The 20,312-nt window shown below is 38.1% G+C and overlaps 1 protein-coding gene and 1 long non-coding RNA gene across 3 annotated transcripts in view; one reads left to right on the top strand and one right to left on the bottom strand.

Annotated features, from left to right (window-relative positions):
* Positions 1-9,801, bottom strand: part of slc1a7b (solute carrier family 1 member 7b) — a 50,733-nt gene extending 40,932 nt beyond the window's left edge. Inside the window, exon 1 of the mRNA XM_088005279.1 lies at positions 9,661-9,801. Coding sequence (XP_087861405.1) covers positions 9,661-9,801 — 141 coding nt within the window. The remainder of the gene's footprint in view (positions 1-9,660) is intronic.
* LOC148160007 (uncharacterized) lies at positions 6,771-8,420 on the top strand. 2 transcript variants are annotated; one of them, XR_015762715.1, is made up of 6 exons: positions 6,771-7,059; positions 7,264-7,373; positions 7,463-7,580; positions 7,757-7,824; positions 7,899-8,014; positions 8,114-8,420. It is a non-coding gene; the product is annotated as an uncharacterized LOC148160007 (long non-coding RNA). The 2 variants fall into 2 exon arrangements; XR_015762714.1 differs by having other exon boundaries at positions 6,773-7,059; positions 7,285-7,373.
* Positions 9,802-20,312: the final 10,511 nt, after the last annotated feature.

The following is a 20,312-nucleotide window of genomic DNA, read 5'->3' as shown; positions in this document are numbered from 1 at the left end:
CATAAAATGAAAATCTTTCCACATCTGAGAAATGTAGACAATTTTGGCACTGATGCTCTAAAATATCTTTCAGACAGTGAGGGAAAATGTTTGTCCTTGTAAAGTGTTTAGAGAAATTTGACTTCAAATGATCATTTCTGAATTAAAATAAATGTACTCTGAAAGCAGCCGCTTACATGTAGAGCTGCTAGACTTAGATTAATAATATATGTGTGTGTGTGTGTGTGTGTGTGTGTGTGTGTGTGTATGTGTGTGTGTGCGTGTGTGTGCGCCATAAACAGAATTCTATTATATGTGATACAAAAAATAATCTAGGTTTGACATAAGTGTTTAAAACTTTAGATTAAAGCTAATCAGAGAAAGAAATCACACATCATTGTACCATGAGACTGTATGACATGATATAAAGGACTGCACACACTTGCATAAGTGAAAACATACATACAATATATGCTCAGAACAGATGATGGGACATCAGAGAGCAGAGAGATGGTTAAAATGAATTGACTAAATGGGAAAAATATTAATAGGTTTGTGGACCACCAAAACAGAAATTAGCTGCAGTCCTTTGGGCTAATCCTCAATATTCTAATTCACCTCAAACATTTCTTATCTCAGCTCACAGGAGTCTCTCTCTCTCTCTCTCTCTCTCCCTCTCTCTCTCTCTCTCACACACACACACACGCACGCACACACACACATGCACGCACACACGCGCAAACACACATATCCTTGTACTTCCATTCAAGTAAGGACTTTGCATTTACTTCCAGTCATTTTTTGATTTATTTCTACAGTCTTACCCTGACCCTAATCCAAAAAATAACCATTACCAGTACGTGCCTAACCCTATCCCTGACCTAAACTCACTTCACCACATAGTCCTAAACCTAACCACTAAACCTAAGACAGGACTTCTTCTTGTGGGGCCTGAGTATGGGCCCCATACGGAGCCCTCATCCCCACAACATAGTATGTAGAGTTGAACAAATGAGTAGCTCCATGTCCTCATAGAGGAGAGTCTGCACTTCTACAGGCTGTCTGGAAACACACAGGTGTGTACCTCTGGTGTCTCCTGGGATGAATCCCACAGACAGGCACTTTTATTTGATGTACAGTTACAGAAAGCATTTGTTTGATTGGACTGTAATCCCCTATTGTGAGAGTAAAGGAGACATGGCCTATTTTTAGGAGTATTTGACAACAGGAGGCTTTAGCCTTTAGGGGTGATGTTTTTACTTCATGGAGCTCCTCTCTGGATGTGTTACAGGTAATTCATCAATGGTACTAAATGGGTGGAACCTGAGTGTATGTCTGTAATCTTGTCTTTGGGTTTTTCTGTATTCTTTTCTGATTAAAAATCTTAAGCGATCCTCACAGACACAGAGAAGTGTGAAGACGGACAGAATGGATTATACCATTCACTAGTCGCTGAGTCGTTCTGTAAACACGGAGCAGACGGGCTGGACCAGGACAGAGAATCAGCTGATCAGGACGTTTTAAAACGTCAGAAATCTTCTTTAAAATGTGTCGGTTTTCATTACATTGCAAACAAAAAATAGGGTTTATGTTTATGCAGTTTAACATGTTTGATCCACAAAATTTGTCAAGTCCTGAAACTATCCTTATTAAATACACAAGTCGTCTGCTGCTGTAGCCCTTCTCCACAATCTTCCTCAGGGTCCGGTCACCTCTTCTCGTTGTGCAGCGTTTTCTGCCACACTTTTTCCTTCCTACTGACTTCCCACTGAGGTGCCTTGATATAACACTCTGCAAACAGCCGATTCGTTCAGAAATTTCTTTCTGTTTCTCACCCTCTTGCTTGAGGATGTCAGTGATGGCCTTCTGGACAGCAGTCAGGTCAGCAGTCTGACCCATGATTGCGGTTTTGAGTAATGAACCAGGCTGGGAGTTTTTAAAGGCCTCAGGAATCTTTTTCAGGTGTTTAGAGTTACTTTGTTGATTCAGATGATTATTTTTATTGCTCGTTCAGAGAACCTTTTCATAATATTCTAATTTTTTGAGACAGGGATTTTGGGTTTTCATGAGCTGTTTGCCAAAATCATCAAAATTAAAACAATAAAAGACCTGAAATATTTCAGTTGGTGTGCAATGAATCTAAAATATATGACAATTTAATTTTTATCATGACATTATGGAAAATAATGAACTTTATCACAATATTCTAATTTTATGACCAGCACCTGTAATGCATGTTTAATTAATATCTTAATCCAGGTCATTCTCCTCTGACTGGTCACATCAACAATGTATTTTAGTCCACACAGCCACTTCTCATTGGATGTTAACGCTTTTCTTGAACCATTCTCTGTAAGCCTGAGAGAAAAATTCCAGTATGTCAGACGTTTGTAAAATAATCAGACCAGCTTGTCTGGAACCAATGACCATGCAACATTTGAAGCCACTACAATGCCTCTTGCTTCCTCTTTCTGATTTTCTGATTCTTACATTAAGTTTCAACAAGTTGTCTTCACATCATCTAAATGTCCTTAACAGTGAGCTGTTGCCATGTAACTGACTGTTTTACTGTTTTAGTCAAGAAGCAGGTAGTAGATGGTGAGTGTGTTTCAGTTCTAGATGTTTTGGACTTTGCACCAATGACTTTTGTCAGACTCAAAGTCTTTACACTTACTTCTCATACTGAACAGGAATCTATCTATCTATCTATCTGGTGAATGCAACACATATTTCTTCATAGCTCAAAACAGGAAGCAACAATTAAACAACAAAATTAAAAAGAGAAATTAGTTAACACAGACCAAGCATAGAAAAAAAGTACAAAATGTGTACAGTGGAATCTCACCTATTCAAAGTTTTCTTTTATGTTTTTATTGTCATAAATCAAAATATTAAAAATAAAATGCAGTTGTGTATGTCCCTGATACAGCAGTGTTCTCACCACATTGCATAAAATGGATCCCACACAGTGACATGCGGTCATGGAAAAATAATAATAAAACCATTTATATTGCTATTTTCACCCTGTGGTTTGTACTATAAAGTATCTATTTTTTACTTAGCTTAACCAATTCTGATGAGTTTTTTCTTCAAAATCGCTGGATTTTCGCATTTTCCCATTCAAATGCTCAGAAGCGAAGCCGGTGAGGCAGCAGCGAGCTGAGCCTCACCTGGTATTGCGCAACCTCTCGCTAACTGCATTGGCTGCCATTCTATGGGAGCATGTGCGTCCCGTCTGTACGCCGGTAATAATATGGCTAAAAAACATTTAATATATGGACTGATTTTCCATAATTTCGCTTATGTATATAATGTACAGTGTTTTTTTGTCACCAACTGTGTGTGTATCGTGTTTTGTGTGAGGAGGAGCGATCAGAAACGGCAGAAAACAGATTCCAGGGGAGGCAGGCAGTTCTCTTGCCTCATGGCAGGGGGCGCTCATGATCCGAGATATTGTGACTCATGGGCGTAGGTTTGGGTAGGGACGGTAGGGACATGTCCCGACCAATATTCACGGGATATGAAAAAGTCCCGACCAATTTTTGCCATATTGGCTCAAAGAACGTGGATCTACGATCTTTGATTAGCAGCAACAGGCGGTGCGCGGAACGGAAGCTTCTTAGTTTGACATTTATTATGAGCCTCCGAGACCGTGTCGGAACGGTGCTGTCGGGGGGCTGGGGGGAGGGGGAGTCAGTTGAATCGTCGGACGTTCTTTGATTAGCTGCAAAAGGCGGCGGCTAGCTGGGCACACGCGTCTCCTTCTGAGTCTCCGAGACCATGTCGCCACCAAAAAAGAAAAGGACAGACATTAGAAGTTATTTCGCTACGTCGGCTGTAAGTACAGTGAGTGGACCCATAAGTTAGATATCTATCACGCAACGCATTTGTTGTAAAGTCCGGTGTTTAGTAAGGTCAGCACTGAATGTGAGGTAGAATAGGTCTGTTAATTATGTAATATTTTTTCTTTTTTCTTTTATTATTGATTTCTTCTTATCTGCAATTGTGTTTGCTGTATCCAGAGGATATTTCTTTTGATCTTACTTGTAACGTTTGCTGAATTTTGTAAAGGAAAAAGTAAAGTGTTCTTGAACTGATCTGCTGAGTATGACTGTATCTGGTTGTATGATGTATGATATGGTTATGGTTGGGGGGAGGGGGTTATTAAGCCAATGTGGTTTCCCCCCCCCTTCTCAAAAATGTTCGGTGCTCTTGGGCATTTCACTGTGCTGCCGGGGGGGGAGGGGGGGGGGTGTCAAGGTCCCCACCAAAACTTAGACCGAACCTACGCCCTTGTTGTGACTGCACAACTGCAGAGTAAGACACAGTGAGCTAGCCATGGAGCTAGCCACACAGTAAATAAGCAAAGTACAGCGATATATTTGTTTTCTCCTCTCTTCCGACATAAACATGAAAGACTAAATTTCTACACTTAAACAGTTTTCTAAAGTGGATTTTCATTTGAAGCAAGAGATAATAACTAAAGGAAGACCAACACCAGAGCTGATAGTTTTACTTCGAGAGTTTGACGATTCTCAAACGGAGTAGAAAAGACATCCCAAGGATAGACTTGGCTTTGGATGAACGGATATTTTTGTGCAGAATTAGCGGTGCATGGATTTCATTGATAGATAAAGGTAAGACAGCAATAAGATCTTTTTTTTAATGAAATGTACGTTTTTTAGGCTACAGTTTGTATGTCTAAATAATTCAGTTAAGTAGAAGCGGTAGCTAATCTACCACAGCAATTATTTATTAATTAAACATTAAGCCTAAAACGTACTACAACAACAGACTGAATGTTCTGTTATGTGTGCAAAATTCTTGAATGTTTTTTGGTGTTAAATCCTAAAACATGAAGTGGCATTGTTGTCAGTTGCTATGGCAACGAATCTGCGTAGCTTAACGAATACAGATCACTTTGCTGTGGATCATAGCACGAAATCAATACCTACATTTCTAAGTTTCACTGAGTTAACGCGGCTATGGATGACATGTAAATGATTAGTCTTTTTGCCCTCCAGCGTTGTATGCTTGCGCGAAATTTGTAGGTCCAATAACATGTGTGGTGTCTAAGTCATAAGTCAGTGCCTCACCAGCAATGAACCTCACCGTACGTCACTGATCCCACAGTATTATAGCTTAACAACAACAACAAAAACATTACATTTCCACAGGTTTGCAGAAGGCATTTCTTTTCTATCATGTGTGGTTTCTATTGTACATGAGAGAACAGGCCAGGGACCAACATGGTTTTTAGTGGAGAAGACTGCAGACTTTAATTTAAATCACCATCCCAGTTTATAAACTGTTGTTTTTATGAACCCCTATGTGATGACTGAGCCAGGATTTATTTTAACATGGTAGAAATCCCCCTTACAACTGGACTCCCTCACCCCAGATTATCCTGTTTCATAGAAGTGAGGAGGCTAAATATGCCACATCCATTCATATACTACAGGTATCTAATCTTCTAACAAACTTGGACTTGGAGTAAAAAAAAAAAAAAAAAAAAAAAAAAAAAAAAGGGTGGTAGGTTTTCTGAAACTGTAGTGTGTTCACATTCTTCCTTACAGACGGGCTTAGACAAGAAGTTTTAAAATAAAAGTTCTGCTTTTTAGCAAAGAAAGTTGAAAGCAGAGAATACATGTAATATTTCTTTGGTGATATCTGACATGGAGATTATTTAATAAACTGTCTGTGCGGTTTTGTAGTATAGCTGTTTAATGTAGATATTTTTTTTCAGTTTTTGGAAAAATCTCTTTTTTACAGAGGTTTTTAAAAAAACCAATATGACTCAAATTAACATACTGTGAATTGACACATACCTGTGTTTGTATTAAGTTGAATGAACACTGCAAAAACACAATCAAAACACTTGAAATAATAATAAGAAAAGCTTACATGTAACTTTCCATCTCTCATTCAATAAATTAATGTTATTGAAAAGCTAATTTATTTTAGAAACTTTAAGCTTAAAGATTGGGGTTATGGTAAGGAGGTCTTACAGGCTTAACGAGTTTGAGCTCATTACCAAAAATAAATCATTAATACACCAATGGAAACAAACAAAAGAAAAAAAAAACTGATCAGCAATTATAAGAGGGTTTTACTGAAATGCCAAAAAGAAAAATTATTTAGAAATATATAGTCATATTTAATAAAGTATGCTATGTGTTTAGATTAGACTTGTTTGTCTTTTAAAAATAATGTTTAGGTAAGTATTAAACATACATTTCATTAAGACAAATTTGGGTCTTAAATATGGTTTTCTATTGATCTGATGTAATATTGGGTAACACTTACTGTCATAAACATGACATAACACCTGTCATGAACATCAATAAATCTTCATGAATATGTATGACTGTTGTCATAAAGTGTCATTCGGTAAATCATGACACGTTTAATACAAAGTTGACATTATTCAACTTTGTCATAACTTTAATGACAAGTTATGACAATTTGTCATTAACCTAGACAAAATTGTCTTCGTTATGACAACTTGTCATTTACCAAGAAATCCTGATCTGACATAAATTTGTCATAATAGTAGTCATAATGATTTAATTATTACATTAGCAAAAGCTTTAACAAAACAATGAGTAATATTTCCACTTCCTGAAATAAAGCAAAACAAGTAGGACAAGCAATAGATTTCATTAAGCTTTATTACACTGTCAAATGATTTAACAGACTCATTAATTTTTTTTACATCAACTAAAATGGAAGACATAGCAGCAGTTATGAATATGTCATTACAGTGTCATTACACAGTAAAAAATGCTGGGTTATTTTCATAACCCAATTTCTGGGTTGAAGCTGTTGGGTCATAGGTTGGGTTAGTTTGACCAAATATTGGGTCAAAATTCATAACTCATGAGTTGGGTCAGAAATTTATCGGAAGTCTACATCTTGCACACTTCTGTTGGGCCAGGAGTTGGGTGGGTAGATTTACCCAAACGGTTGGGTTAAAGATGAAACTTGGAAGAAGCCACGCCCCTCTTCACAAGCCTCCATTTTCAACATGACTGTGAACATTGCATAACGGACTTCTCCTCTACTTTGAAATAAGACATGGTAAGTAAAAAGAAGATAAAGTTTCAACGTTTATAGAATTTTATACATAAATTGAATTTATTTCAAACATGTTTGATATTTATTTTTATGGTTATTTAAAATGTTTATTACGGTAGGTTAATTACAAGTTATTTGCAGTTGAGACAGCTATAAGATTTAATTCAGTCATTAAAGTTTGATTTGTGATTTTGTCTTTTCTGATAGATTTTGTAATTTTACATCCAGGATCTTCAGGAGAATTAAGCGAAACCCAAACTCCTCGTTCTCAACGAAGACCTTCTGCATGACCAAGAACATGAGTCTGCTCCCTCAAGGTATTGAAGCTCAGAAGAAATGTTCTCTAAAATGTTGTCATGCTTTTTAGTTACTGTAACATTTTAACACTAACTTATGTTTGATACAGAAGATGATGTAGTCCTGCAGCTGCTGCCAGTACCCCTTCCTGCTCCACCTTACTAATTTGGGAGAAGTTTCAGATCCATCAACCTGGAAATTCAGATGTTTTCATTGATATCCAGCCTGTAAGTCAACCTTCATCTCTGAATAATGCTCAGATTGTTTAAGTGCATCACATTCAATAGTGAGGTTTTGTGTTAAACTAGAATCAGTCAGAAATTAGTTTTTGAGAATGTAGCCCTTTACCTTTAAATTCACTAAAGGCCTGTTTTTGTGCTTCTCTCTCTTGTTCTCAACGAAGATCTTTTGTATGGCCAAGAAGAGAAAGGAGCGGCCGTCTTCTCAACAACATGAATTTTCTCCCTTAAGGTATTGAAGCTCAAGAGATGTTTATAAACTGTTAACATTTAACATTTTAACACAAGCTTATGTTTCCCATGCAGACAAGATGATGTAGCCCTGCAGCTGCTGCCAGTGCTCCTCCCTACTTACACATTTGGGAGAAGAGTTTCAGATCCATCAACCTGGAAGTTCAGAGGGTTTCATTGATATCCAGCCTGTAAGTCAACATTCATCTCTGAATCATGCTCAAATTGTTTGCTGTTTATATAAGTTCATCACTAATGGCCTGTTATTTTCTGTCTTCTCTCTCCATCAGGTTGGGACAAACCTGGTGGTGCGTCTACAAAATGTGACAACCTGTATGTCCTCATGCAGGGAGACAGGCAAAATGCTAAAGTGTCGTTAAAAATGCTCCTTGTTTAATGGCTGAAAGGTTTACTTGTAGTTTGCTTTAAAACAGACTTTTTTTCATTAAATGTTTTCTAATATGGAGTAACAGATACTTCTGGAGTTGTAGCCAAATGAATTGAAGTGATTTAACTACTTATGTTTTGTAACTTTTGTAAATGAAATTGCTGGCTCTATATATGTATCATGTGGAAATAAAAGAAGCTTTAAATTCATATGTCTTTTAATCCTGTTTTTATATAGTGAAATTTAAAATAATTTTTTTTAACCCAACTATAGTGGTATAATAACCCTTGTGTTGGGTTATGAATTTCAACCCAATTTTGGGTCAGTTTAACCAATTTAAACAAGTCAATTTAACCCAACGTTTGGTTAGTTGCCATGACCCAATGTGCTGGGTCAAACCCTCAACCCAACCCAGTTGGGTTAAAACAACCCAGCGTTGGGTCGGTCCATATTTGACCCAGCGCTGGGTTACGTATTGGGTTATTTTTAACCCAGCAGTTTTTACTGTGTAATATTATCTTTTACTTCAAGTAAAATGAAACAAGTAACAACAGTTATGAAGACGTCATTAAGTGTCATTAAGTAAAGTGAAACAAATAACAGTTATGAAGATGTCCTTAAGTGTCATTAATATTAACTTTTACCTCAAGAAAAGTGAAACAAGTAGCAACAGTTAAGATGTCATTAAGTGTCATTACAGTGTCATTAATATTAACTCTTACCTCAAGTAAAGTGAAACTAGTAGCAACAATTATAAAGATGTAATTTAGTGTTATTTAGTGTGTCTCATTCCCTATCAAACTGTCATGAGTTGTGGCAAGTGGTGGTGAGAACGAACGCTGACGACCCAGGTTGTGATGAAGAAGATGAATTTAATAATGAATGTAGCTCAAAACAGTCCAGATCAGCACGGCATAGACAATAGCACACAGCTAAATACCGGTAGCAACTGACAAAAGACGGAGCAAGGTATAGCCTCAGGACTTTCCAGTTCAACTGAGAACTATTGACTAAGACGACAACTGACAAGGATCTGACAAAGGACAGAGACAACAGGTGGGCTTAAATACACAGGGAGGGTAATCAAGGAATGAGACACACCTGGGAAGCAATCAACAGGGAAAACGCAGAAACAGAGACTCAGGACAGAAACTGAACACAGAAAAACCTTAAAATAAATACACAGAAAGACGGATCATGACACAAACAAACTTCTGGGCTGAATAAAATCATTTGAAATGTAAATCTATCAACAGGTATGAATGATTTTGGGCTGAACTTCACCTCAAAACAGAGGTTAGGAGAAGAGTAGGGTAACCTGAAAGCTGAGGCTCAGAGGAGGATAGTAGAGTGCATGTAAACATGTCAACAGAATAATGCTGTGCTGCGTGAAGGACAGGATGTTTCTGGATGACGTCACTGTGGGTCAAGGGGAGGAGACAGACTGACCTGCTCTGAGAGACGCCGTGTTCTCAGGAAGAACCCCAGAAGACACCCGATGACCACAGCCAACACGGACAGGATGAGGAGACCGTTCTGTTTGAGGACATTCTTGACCCTCACCCACACTGCGTCTAAAGCCACGGCCATCGTGAGCTGCGTGCCCCCTGTCCTCTCAGTAATCCATAAATGTGGCTCTTCCAAAACTTTGAACTCCAGGTAAGACGGTGAAAGTAAAACAAACAAAGGGAAACTCCAGGGGGCAAACGCAAGATATCCAACCCTCTGTGATGTTCTAAAGCACCTTTGGGATCAGCATCTCTGTCGTCCTTACGCTCCGTCTGTCCGCACTAAGCTCAGAGGATCCTCTCACTTTCCAGGCATCACTGCCCACTCTGCTCCACCCATCGGCAGCCCTGCGTGCGCTCACCCACCGCCTGGGGGAGGGAGAAACTGCTAAACCCTGTCCCGATGGGTTAACATCCACAATCCTGTTAGAGTGCCGCTGTATTAAACAGGTCCGAAGCTGGATTAAAGATCTGTGAGCGATTTGACAGAGGTTATCAGAGCAACCTCACGGGGGATTCTGAACCTGGTATGCTGACTGGAGAATGTTTGAGCTCTCTGGTGTGCGGCACACAACTTTCAGAAGTAAAAAAAACCTTTTCACAGAGCAGCACAATGGACAAACTTCATATTCATATTGCACTGATAACAACAAATGCATTAGCAAAGCATCTGTTATTGTCCCTGACAGCAAAAGGGATAAAACAGAATGTAAGAATGATTGTCAAACTGTTGTGTTTTGTAATCTCCTACACATCATTGTCCAGGGTTCTGTGGGAATACTTCCATCTTTGACATTTCCAGGTATTAAAACTAAATTCCTCAACTTTTGCAGCTGATTAACGTTTAAAATGCCAACTGTTTTCCTCTCTATACTTAAATGAATGCAGATAATACCTGAAATATCCCACACATGACCTCAAATGCCTTTCATTCAAGAAGCATTAGCAGGACTTCTACTGGCCTTCCAAAGCCAAGTCCTCATGTCCTTCGCTGCTCTTGTGTGCTGTGTGTTGCAGGCCTTTCGTCCTTCTCAGTAGGCATGGGAATCTTACTATCTCACAATTCATTTCCAATTTTTGGGGCCACAGTTTAATTCAAAACTGATTTTTGCTTCAAAATGACCTTTTAATCTCTTAAACTGTGGCACACCTGTCTTAGTGAAACATCTAAGGCTCTCCCATACTTCATCCAAAGCCAATCAGTCGATGTGTGATCATGTCATTGCGGAACATTTGTATTTTCACACATCTTTCATAACTGCATAAACCACCTGGGGAACAAGCCTCCTGCTTCAGTATACGTTACGCCACTGTGGCATGCAGGTACAGCTTCCCCACACACTCCCCGCATCCTCCATGTTGCTTTTATGAAACGGTCATGGAGAGAGCGCCACGCCTTTCTACAGTCAGCCTCCTCCATGGACAACGAAAATTGAATGATGTTGTAATTTCCATCCAACTTAAGAAAAGACGTAATCAATAACATGACGGGTTGCCATGGACTGGCGACCCGTCCAAGGTGCATCCCGCCTCCTGCCCGTTGACAGCTGGAGATAGGCACCAGCACCCCTCAGGACCTCAATGGGATAAGGGTGTAAGAAAGTAAGAAAATGAATGGATGGAGGATGATATTGCCAATGTAGTTCAACATCTTCAAATAAACATTTAATGTGTGAAGATAGATTGATGTATATGGAAAATAATTTACATCCCGTAATGCATAGGGGGTTGCAAATGTGGCCGTTCTGTAAAGTTATTAACAGAACAATATTCACATTGTTGACAAGCGATCCTGAAGGCTTCTGCTTCCTGCATCACAACACTTTAGTTCTGTTACACTTCAGTTACATAAAAGTAAAAAAAAAAAATGAGACATGACAGTTCAGATCGAGATTCCTTTGAACCACATTAACACATATCATATCCAATTTAGGATCACATGGGTGAGCTTTGACAACAGAAGAATTAAATTTGTGCTGCTCAAATGCTTATAAAAACGTAAACTTAAGATCAGAAAAATTGGAGTTGAACCATTTTTGCCTCCAGTACTCAAGTATTTTGTTCTAAACTTTATGACCATGAGAAAAGGAAGAAAAAACATTCAGATAAAACAGAAAAGTGAAGTTCTGTACAGCTTTTTCAATAGCTACATTTTTATGTCTTAAAAAGTCACCAAAACATTTTATCTTTGGTCAGGATACGTTTCCTGTTTATGCACATTATTGCTTCTTTCCAGTCATTTCTGGGTGCTATTCCTGAGACTTCTTTTGTGACAATTTGACCACTTTTGCAGTCCTGTCATCTTCCTGTTGAATAATTATGTCAACAGGAAATGGTTTTCACACTACAATCCCACAGAATATGAGCAAAGATGATAAAAATTACTCACTACTGTTGCGCAAAAATACTCAATGACGTTCTACAGATTACTTATTCCATTTATTCATTGGAATATTTATTCTTTAGAGTAACGGGAGGCCCAGTGACTGGGGAGGTTTTTGCCAGACATTAATACCTCATTATGTTCTTTTAAAATTCAGATAGAATTTGTTTACTTTGGCAAGAGCACAGCAGGAACATTCTGTCAACCCATTTAGGGTCATTATGGGGCTTTTAACAGCAAGCCTTTCTCTGACTGTTCTTTTAGGAAAACAACCTGACAGTTGATGTCCTTCAGGATCGGAAAAAAAAAAACAAACAAAAAGAACAGCACAATAAGTCAAAAAACAAAACATAGTTGTCTTCTTTCTTCAGGAAGGACAGGGCAGGACAGTGCTGTCTTACTCTGATGAAAAGCAGCAGAAGGAAAGGTTTGTTGGTTTTATATGGTAAATAGTAGAACGTGATACTAGTAATTAATGTTTGCAAAGTGAATCAGTAATTGATGGAAGTGTGTTAGTGATGCAAATCTCAGGGCTTGACGCGAAATTTAAGCATCTGCAGTGGCAACCTTTTGAAACAGGACGTAACTGAAGAAGTGCTTGAAAGGTGCCATCATTGCTTTCTGCTCTCTTTCAGACTTTGAAATATGAAAGAAACGTTAGCATGGATATTTATTGCAGATAAAAATTTAATGCATGAGCAGGAAAACTTTTCCTGACTTGTATTTGAAACTCCTGGGATTTGTTTGCGGCAGAGTAAAGCCTCTTTTTTCATCAGGTTCTGCTTAGCTGTCTGAAGTTTAATCTGCTTGAACTTTTTTATGTTTTTCTGAACGTTTTTGAAGGCTTTTCTGAAGTCAAAGATAAATGTTTCTCTTACATCCAACAGCAAACAGTTTAGTTACCTTAAAAACCCCTACGAAACTTGAACTACATTATCTCAAAACATTCTCTTCTTGTATTTTCATACGTCGAGATAGATTAAAATCAGTTACTTCTCACATAGGCGAAAATAAATAGACACAGTCATGTAATTATCTGTTAAATTGTTATGTAGATAGTTTGAGGGTGACTCTTGTCCTTCATCAGACAGAATTAATTTTTCCTGTAGAGGTTTCAGTAGCTGCAGCTGGAGGGAATCAGGCTTCTGATCCTTTCTGTTCTCCAAAACAAAATTTGATTGTATTTTTCTGGACATCTTCAGTTTTACTGAAGATTTTTTAAAAGAGTTACTCTTTTAAAAAATTAGTTTTTTAATCACATCATCATTGAGACCAGAAGGAGCCAGGAATAGTCATCAAAGTTCAGGTAAAGAAAAATACGAAAGACTGTTTTTGTTAGAAGAAGAAGCTCAGAAACCAAAGCACATCTTCATATTCTGTACCTTCCAAAACCCTTGAACAGTTAGACGTTTCAGTGTAATGAATCTCTATAAAATGATATTTAACTTTCTGAGATGTGTGGCAAAAATTATTAAACAATTTTACACAATATTCTATTTTTATTTTAGATATTATAGTACATTCTATGCTGCAGTAGTTATTTAATATTCAATACGGTAGCAACTTAAGAATGTATTACATTATTGCAAAGACTTTACTGTGTTTGTTTGAAAGTCATGTTACTTTGTTTAAGATCAGTTGGCTTTATTAGATAATTGGTTGCCACAATGGCAGCGTCAGCATTTCTCGTGTGGTCGCTAACAGTGTAAACTATAAATGAATGACTTGAAATAACTCAATAAAAAAATGGAACTGCTAAGATGATGTCAGTTTGCTCTGATGGAGAACTTCCATATCTGGATCAAACCGATTTCTATCAGGCCATGTTTAAACAGTCGGCTCTGTTGATCTGCAAACATCATAAACTCATCAAATAGTTGAGATGAGATTCCATCACGTTTCCATCTGATAGGAAACCAGGACTGAGCAGAGGTAAGCTAAAGACTCCTCACTGCTTTGTTTATCCAGGTCCACATTCTAAAACACGTCCAGCCTGCCCATCCTGTCTCCCCTCCATCCCTGACCTGTTCTATCTGCAGCACGGATTTGATTGAATTGATTTATTTCATCCAGAAGGCAGAGTTTAATCCTCCGTATGCTCAAGTGAGTCAAATCGATTTGAGCTTCACATTCTGTCCTCGTAGTGAGATCATGAAGAGTGCTGCAGTCAGGTCACATTAAGAAGTTGTCCAATTAAACCCCTGAGTCTGTTCATGGCTGCAGATGATGCATCATTAAACATACTTTGAGCAGTTATATCCCGAACAGAGAACTGAAGCTCGGTGCTGCAGTGCCGCTCTGGTCCATCAGACAGCTGCATAGATGTGAGTAAAGCATGTGCTCACGCTGGGATCACATGCTTTGGCAGACTCCATGATCGCTAATCCGTCTCTTTTGCCAATATTTCAACTGTGTCTGGTTTCATCAGGGAGGGATTACACAGGATTAGACAACCATGCCCAGGCCGACATGCAGTCATTCATTAAAAACCCATATGCAGTTGCTCACATGCCTCCAACAGAGCCAAAATTCACCCTTCATCCCCAAATCAGATGCATATGTAGGCCACACTTTAACACAGGTCCTGAGCCTTTCCTTCGGTCTCAGGAAAGTGTGCTGCATGATTACACAACACAGACCTGGTCTTCTTGCTATGATATCATGAACATGGTGGGAGTGTCACTGAAGCATGAGTGAAGGAACCATCTTTACCTCAGAGCTGAAGGTCGTCCAGCTGAAAGAGGAAAGCTGGGAGGGAAGCTGTCCTGTGATTTCACCTTTGTACCAAACAACAACAAACGTTTTATGCTTAGCAAATGAAATGGACTCTCTGAGGTCACTGCATTATCTTCAGCAAGATATTCTTGTGTTGTCCCCCCTCAGTCCCCAAGAATTTATTTTTGTGAAAGATGCAATAAAGAAATATCTTACCTTAAATACTTCTAGGATCTTCTAAGACTAGGTGCTCCAAAGCATTAATCTTTCACATATTCAATGAGATGAGAAACACTTACAGGTTTGGAGTTTTGTAGATGGAAATTTGGAAAAAGTAAACTTTTTGACTTGTAAAGTTTCACATCATAAAACCAACTCTAATACAGCATCTTACAAAATATTATTTTTTACCTCAATGTATTTTGTTGGGTTTTTTTACGGAGCCCCATACGGAACATTTTTTCTTTTGCACTACCTCAAAATAAGTTTCATGTTCCCTCGCAATATGCTTACTGCAGTATTTGCTGGTCTATTTTGTATACAGTCACAAATGTCAATTTAAAATGTAAAATGTATACACATTTAAAGAGCCTCAGTGAAAACATGTTTATTAGTAACTCTTTAGTGCAAAAAACTGATTGGAAATCGATTTGTTCTGAGTTTGTATATGGCAGACCGACGCAAACACAATCATCATTTTGGAAATAAAGGGGAAAAAAATGCATGATTTGTATTTCTTTATTTTTTTTCACCAGACATGTTTGTGGTTGCTGCGGTGCATCCAGAAAGTATTTACAACACCGCTTCACTTTTTCCACATTTTATTCTAAAGCCATGTTTGTAATTGTATGAAATGAATCTCTTTCAGTAAAGTTCTACACACAAACACCCCATTATGCCAATACTTGTTTGTGTAAGGCTGAGATGGAACTGCACATGAAAATGGCCCTTTAAACCATTCAGGCCACCAACACAACAATCAAATCCGTCAGTGGAGAGAGGAGAACGTTCCAGAAGGAGAAACATCTCTGCAGCAATCCTCCAATCAGATCAGGCCTGTAGGGTAGAGTGGTCAGACTAAAGCGACTCCTTAATAAAAGGCTCATGGCAGCTGGTCCTGAAGGACCAGGAGAAACAAGATTCTCTGGTCTGATGTGATGAGGATTGAACTGTTTGGGTTTAAGGTAACACTTTATTTGAAAGGGGTTGAATAAGACTGGCATGACACTGTCATAAAAACCTGTCATGAACATGAATAAGCCTTCATGAATATTTATGACTGTTGTCATAAAGCGTCATTCGGTAAATTATGACACTTTTAATACAAAGTTGACATTATTCAAAATGACTTTGTTATGACAACTTGACATTAACCAAGAAATCATTACTGATATAAATTTGTTATAAAAGTATTACTGATTGCACTTTAAAAATTAGGTAACTTTGTTATTAAAGGTAAAGTTTAAACAGTAATGATTTCCTGGTTACCGGGTTAAATGTCAGGTGTCACGTTTGGAGGAAAAGAGGCAACAATTTCCCTGTGACTACTTCCTGGATGTATGCTTCAAAATGTATGAATACTTTTGCAATGCAGAGAAGATGTGATTATCTTCAGTCATTAGCTCCAATAATTTGAGAGGAAATGTGACACTGACACCACTGATGAGACTCTTCGGCTCATGGACAGGTCTTTGCACTTTAACCATGAGAGAGAATGTCTAAAGATGAGCGGCTTAATGAAGGCAGAATGGAGGAATGTGTGAGATATATAAAAGTCTGCAGAGGCTTTTAAATCTCTTAGCTGAACCTTTTCTTGGTTAGCCAGGAGAAAAATAGCAATTCTATATATTCATCCTATAGCTTCCAGTTTTGAATGAAGGCTTGGTGGGGAGGATATTGAGCTTATTTCTTCAAATCACTGAACTCATTGAACAATTAAACGGAGACATATTCACACAACCCTGTTTTAAAGCATCATATATTAGCTTAAGTTGGCATTTATGAATGACTTTTTTTTGTTAATAAATTCTTCTGTATTCAGTGTTTTTTTGAGGAGTCTTATAATTGCATCATTTTATGAATTTACGACAGCAGGCATGCTGACTTTTGCATAATATTTGAATTAATCTTTTATTTATATGACACTAAATCAATTTAACAAAACAGCACAAACAAATATACCCAGCAGGGACATAAAAATAATTATTGTATAATACAGAGTATTGCATAACCTCTTTAAACTGTATTCCAGCTGCTACTTTGTTTACAGGTGTCAGCTATATTTATATAGTTTTGCGACGCACTCTTTCCCTTTCCGTTGTCTACTGACTGAGTGAGGACAGATTCTCCACCTGACTCTTGAATCTGTCCACTACTCTGTTTTCGCATAACAGTATGATTGCACCTCCTCATGTGTTTGGTCACAAGGCCGTCATGTTGTCAATCAAATCAAAGTTCCACTGTAAGCAGGGCAGAGCCACTGAGAGTGAGAGCTGAGCAGCAAAAAACAGGAAGCCAGCTCTGAGGACAAATACACGATCCATCACTATTGAGGACTGCACATCCACAGAACTTTGGGTAAATAAGTGGCAAGCGTTTAGGCACCCCAGAGTGGTAGGAGATTCAATGATTCCTCAAACTTGCTGTTTGTTGCCGGCTTGTTGGCTACCTTGATGCTCGATCAAAGACAGCAAAAGCCCCTACAAAAAGTTTTCCAAAGCCATTACAGCACATCAGCGTTTAATTTATCAGCAGCACCCAGCCGACCAGTGCCACCCTGCAGCTCTGCTCTCTCAACATTCAGTTCTGCCCAGGCGTCCTCCAGTTCTGCTCAGCACCCCTCCTGTTTTGCCCAGCCCGTCCAGCTGCCCTCCAGCTCCACTCAGCTCCTCAGAAGTCGATCAAACACTGGACTTTATAAAATCTTCATAAGATGTTATGGGCCTGCCTCCAGAGAATGAATTGGAGAAAGCAACTGGTCTCAGTATTCCTGCTCTCTTTATGTTTGTCTGAGTAATTAAAAAAGCACTTAGATAGCTGTAACATAGCCAAGCAAAAGCCAGGAGCTGTTATCATTGATTCTTATCTGACGACGGCCATTTGGCCAGCAGAACCTTCACAGCTGAGAAAAAGTCATTTTTCATTTCTTGTGTAATGTTTATTCCTTTTATTGATCATTTTGTGAAATTGGTGTATTTCACAAAACTGTTTTTTCACATCACGCCAGTTTATATACAGCAGCAAATTGCTCACGTTTACGCAGCCTGTGCCACAAGACATCACACACTTCATCACAAGTTGACTTTGTCATTCATATAGAATACATAGTTCTGTAAAATCTGACACCACGATTATCCATAAATTGGTGTTTTTTCAACTATCAAAAAAGTTTTGTGCAGAGGATTTAGAACAAGCTTAGAATCCAGAGAAACTCCTCATTACCTTAGGTCAACATCTAGCTTTAAACTTTTAACATTGGAACAAGACCTAGAGAAACTCCTGTTAGTTTACAAATCAAGAATAAACTAAAAAAGTACCATCTAGTTTTATCAGAACAAGAATACACTAGCTTATAAATTACAGATGTCATGATTTGGTTTGAGGGTGGTGAGGTAGAACACAGGCAGAACCCAGGATCAAAGTGAAAATGATGGTTTTTAATGATAATCCACAGACAGAACGACGGCAGAACAGACATGACGGCACAGGGAAACAGGCTGGTTACACATGACAAGGATCCGACAAGAGACAAAGAGAACAGGTGGGACTAAATACACTGGGAGGGTAATCAAAGAAATGAGACACAGCTGGGAACAATCAACAGGGAAGACAGAGACTCACAGGGGAACAGACTACTAAACACAGAAAAACCTCCAAATAAATACACAGAAAACAGATCACAACAGATTACTTATTCTTAAACATGAGAAACCAATAAGTAGTTTTATACATTTTTTCCTTTTGTTCTTTCCTTTGGTTTGTTGTTTTTTTTGTATTTCCTTCTAATTCACGTAAAGCACTTTGACCTGCCTTGTTGCTGACAATGTGCTACATAAATAAAATGACCTTACCTTACTTTTGCAATGGGAATGAAGTTAATGACATAATTTGATCTACACGGTTTCTTTGATAAAAACTTTTATCAAAAATGATTAACGGAACTTGACTTTGTTGTACGATTTGAGTTTTTTCCTCTTACAAGAGCAGTCTTAATAATAAAAAATAATTGTTGAAATTACTCTTTTAATTGAACTAACAGCTCAAAGCATGTTAGATTTTGAAAAGAGAAACTTTTTATTATTTTATTCTATAAAAAACTATTAAAATATCCCTGTGTAGAATAAATGCTGAATCAAAGGATGTGAATTAGAAAGTTTATCAGATGAAGTATTCTTCATTATGCTGGGATTTCACTTTACTGAGGTCTGAAGGACTTTCGTTGAGCTCCCTGAAGGTCCCGCAACATCATTCCAGTCAGATTGAGGTCTGGACTTTAACTGGGCCACGTCAACACCATAATCCTTGTTTTTCCTCGGCCGTTCTGTTGTAGATTTGCTGCCGTAATTGGGATCACTGTCTTGTCAATTACTAATTTTGGAGCAAATGCTGCAGCTTTCAAATGGTCTCATATTTGACTCAAAAATACCAGGAGTTTCTGTTCGACTCGGTGACTGACAAGAAAATCACACAAGATCATTTTACCTGGCCTGTGAAATGGAACACCTGCTGTTTCTGCTTTTTGTGCTTCGACAATTCACAGTCACAAACTACAAGTGGTAATCATGTTTTCAAGTTCACTCAGTGTGGTTAAAATGCATCACATTTATATTGATACAAACAACTGTGAAAGCGAAAAAGGCAGCAACAAAAGATTGCTGTTAAATTCATGTCTCTCACCAGATCACTTGAGAACAATAAAGCGGATAAACACAGACTCACTGAAAACAGTGTTTGTGGTGCAACAATAACTCTGACTAAAACATGCACTTTTTTAATGTAGTGAATCAATACTATCATTAATATCATTTGTTGTAGTTCAGATATTTCTCTGCAAAGTTCTTTTTATCATTATTGACCAAATCTGTTTAGTGAAATGTTGCTGGTTCAGCAGGAGTTGGATACTTATTACTTTTTCTTCTGTTTTCTGAAGGCAGAACAAGGAATAGATCCAACTATTGTTTATCCCTCCTTTTCGCTGTTGGTGCCTTTATCTGCAGAGCAACATGGAGACACAAACAACCAGGCTCACACCCACTCATATCGAGAGCCAACTTAGAGATATCAATGAACCTAACAGTCGTGTTTCTGGTCTGTAGGAGGAAGTCAGAGTACCAGGAGAGAACCAGCACACAAGAAGAACATGGAAACTTCATGCAGAAAGACAACAGTTTTTTTTGTTGTTTTTTTTTAAAATATGACCGAAATTATAATATAAATAAATTAGAAAACTATAAGCTATAGAAACAGTAGAATCAAAACACTCTAAAACTTGATGA

The sequence above is a fragment of the Poecilia mexicana genome, unplaced genomic scaffold (assembly GCF_051168715.1).
Source record: "Poecilia mexicana isolate PSO_F unplaced genomic scaffold, ASM5116871v1 scaffold_4, whole genome shotgun sequence".
Lineage (NCBI taxonomy): Eukaryota > Metazoa > Chordata > Actinopteri > Cyprinodontiformes > Poeciliidae > Poecilia > Poecilia mexicana.
The sequence above is the reverse complement of the archived record's forward strand: the minus strand, read 5'-3'. Positions and strand labels throughout refer to the sequence as shown.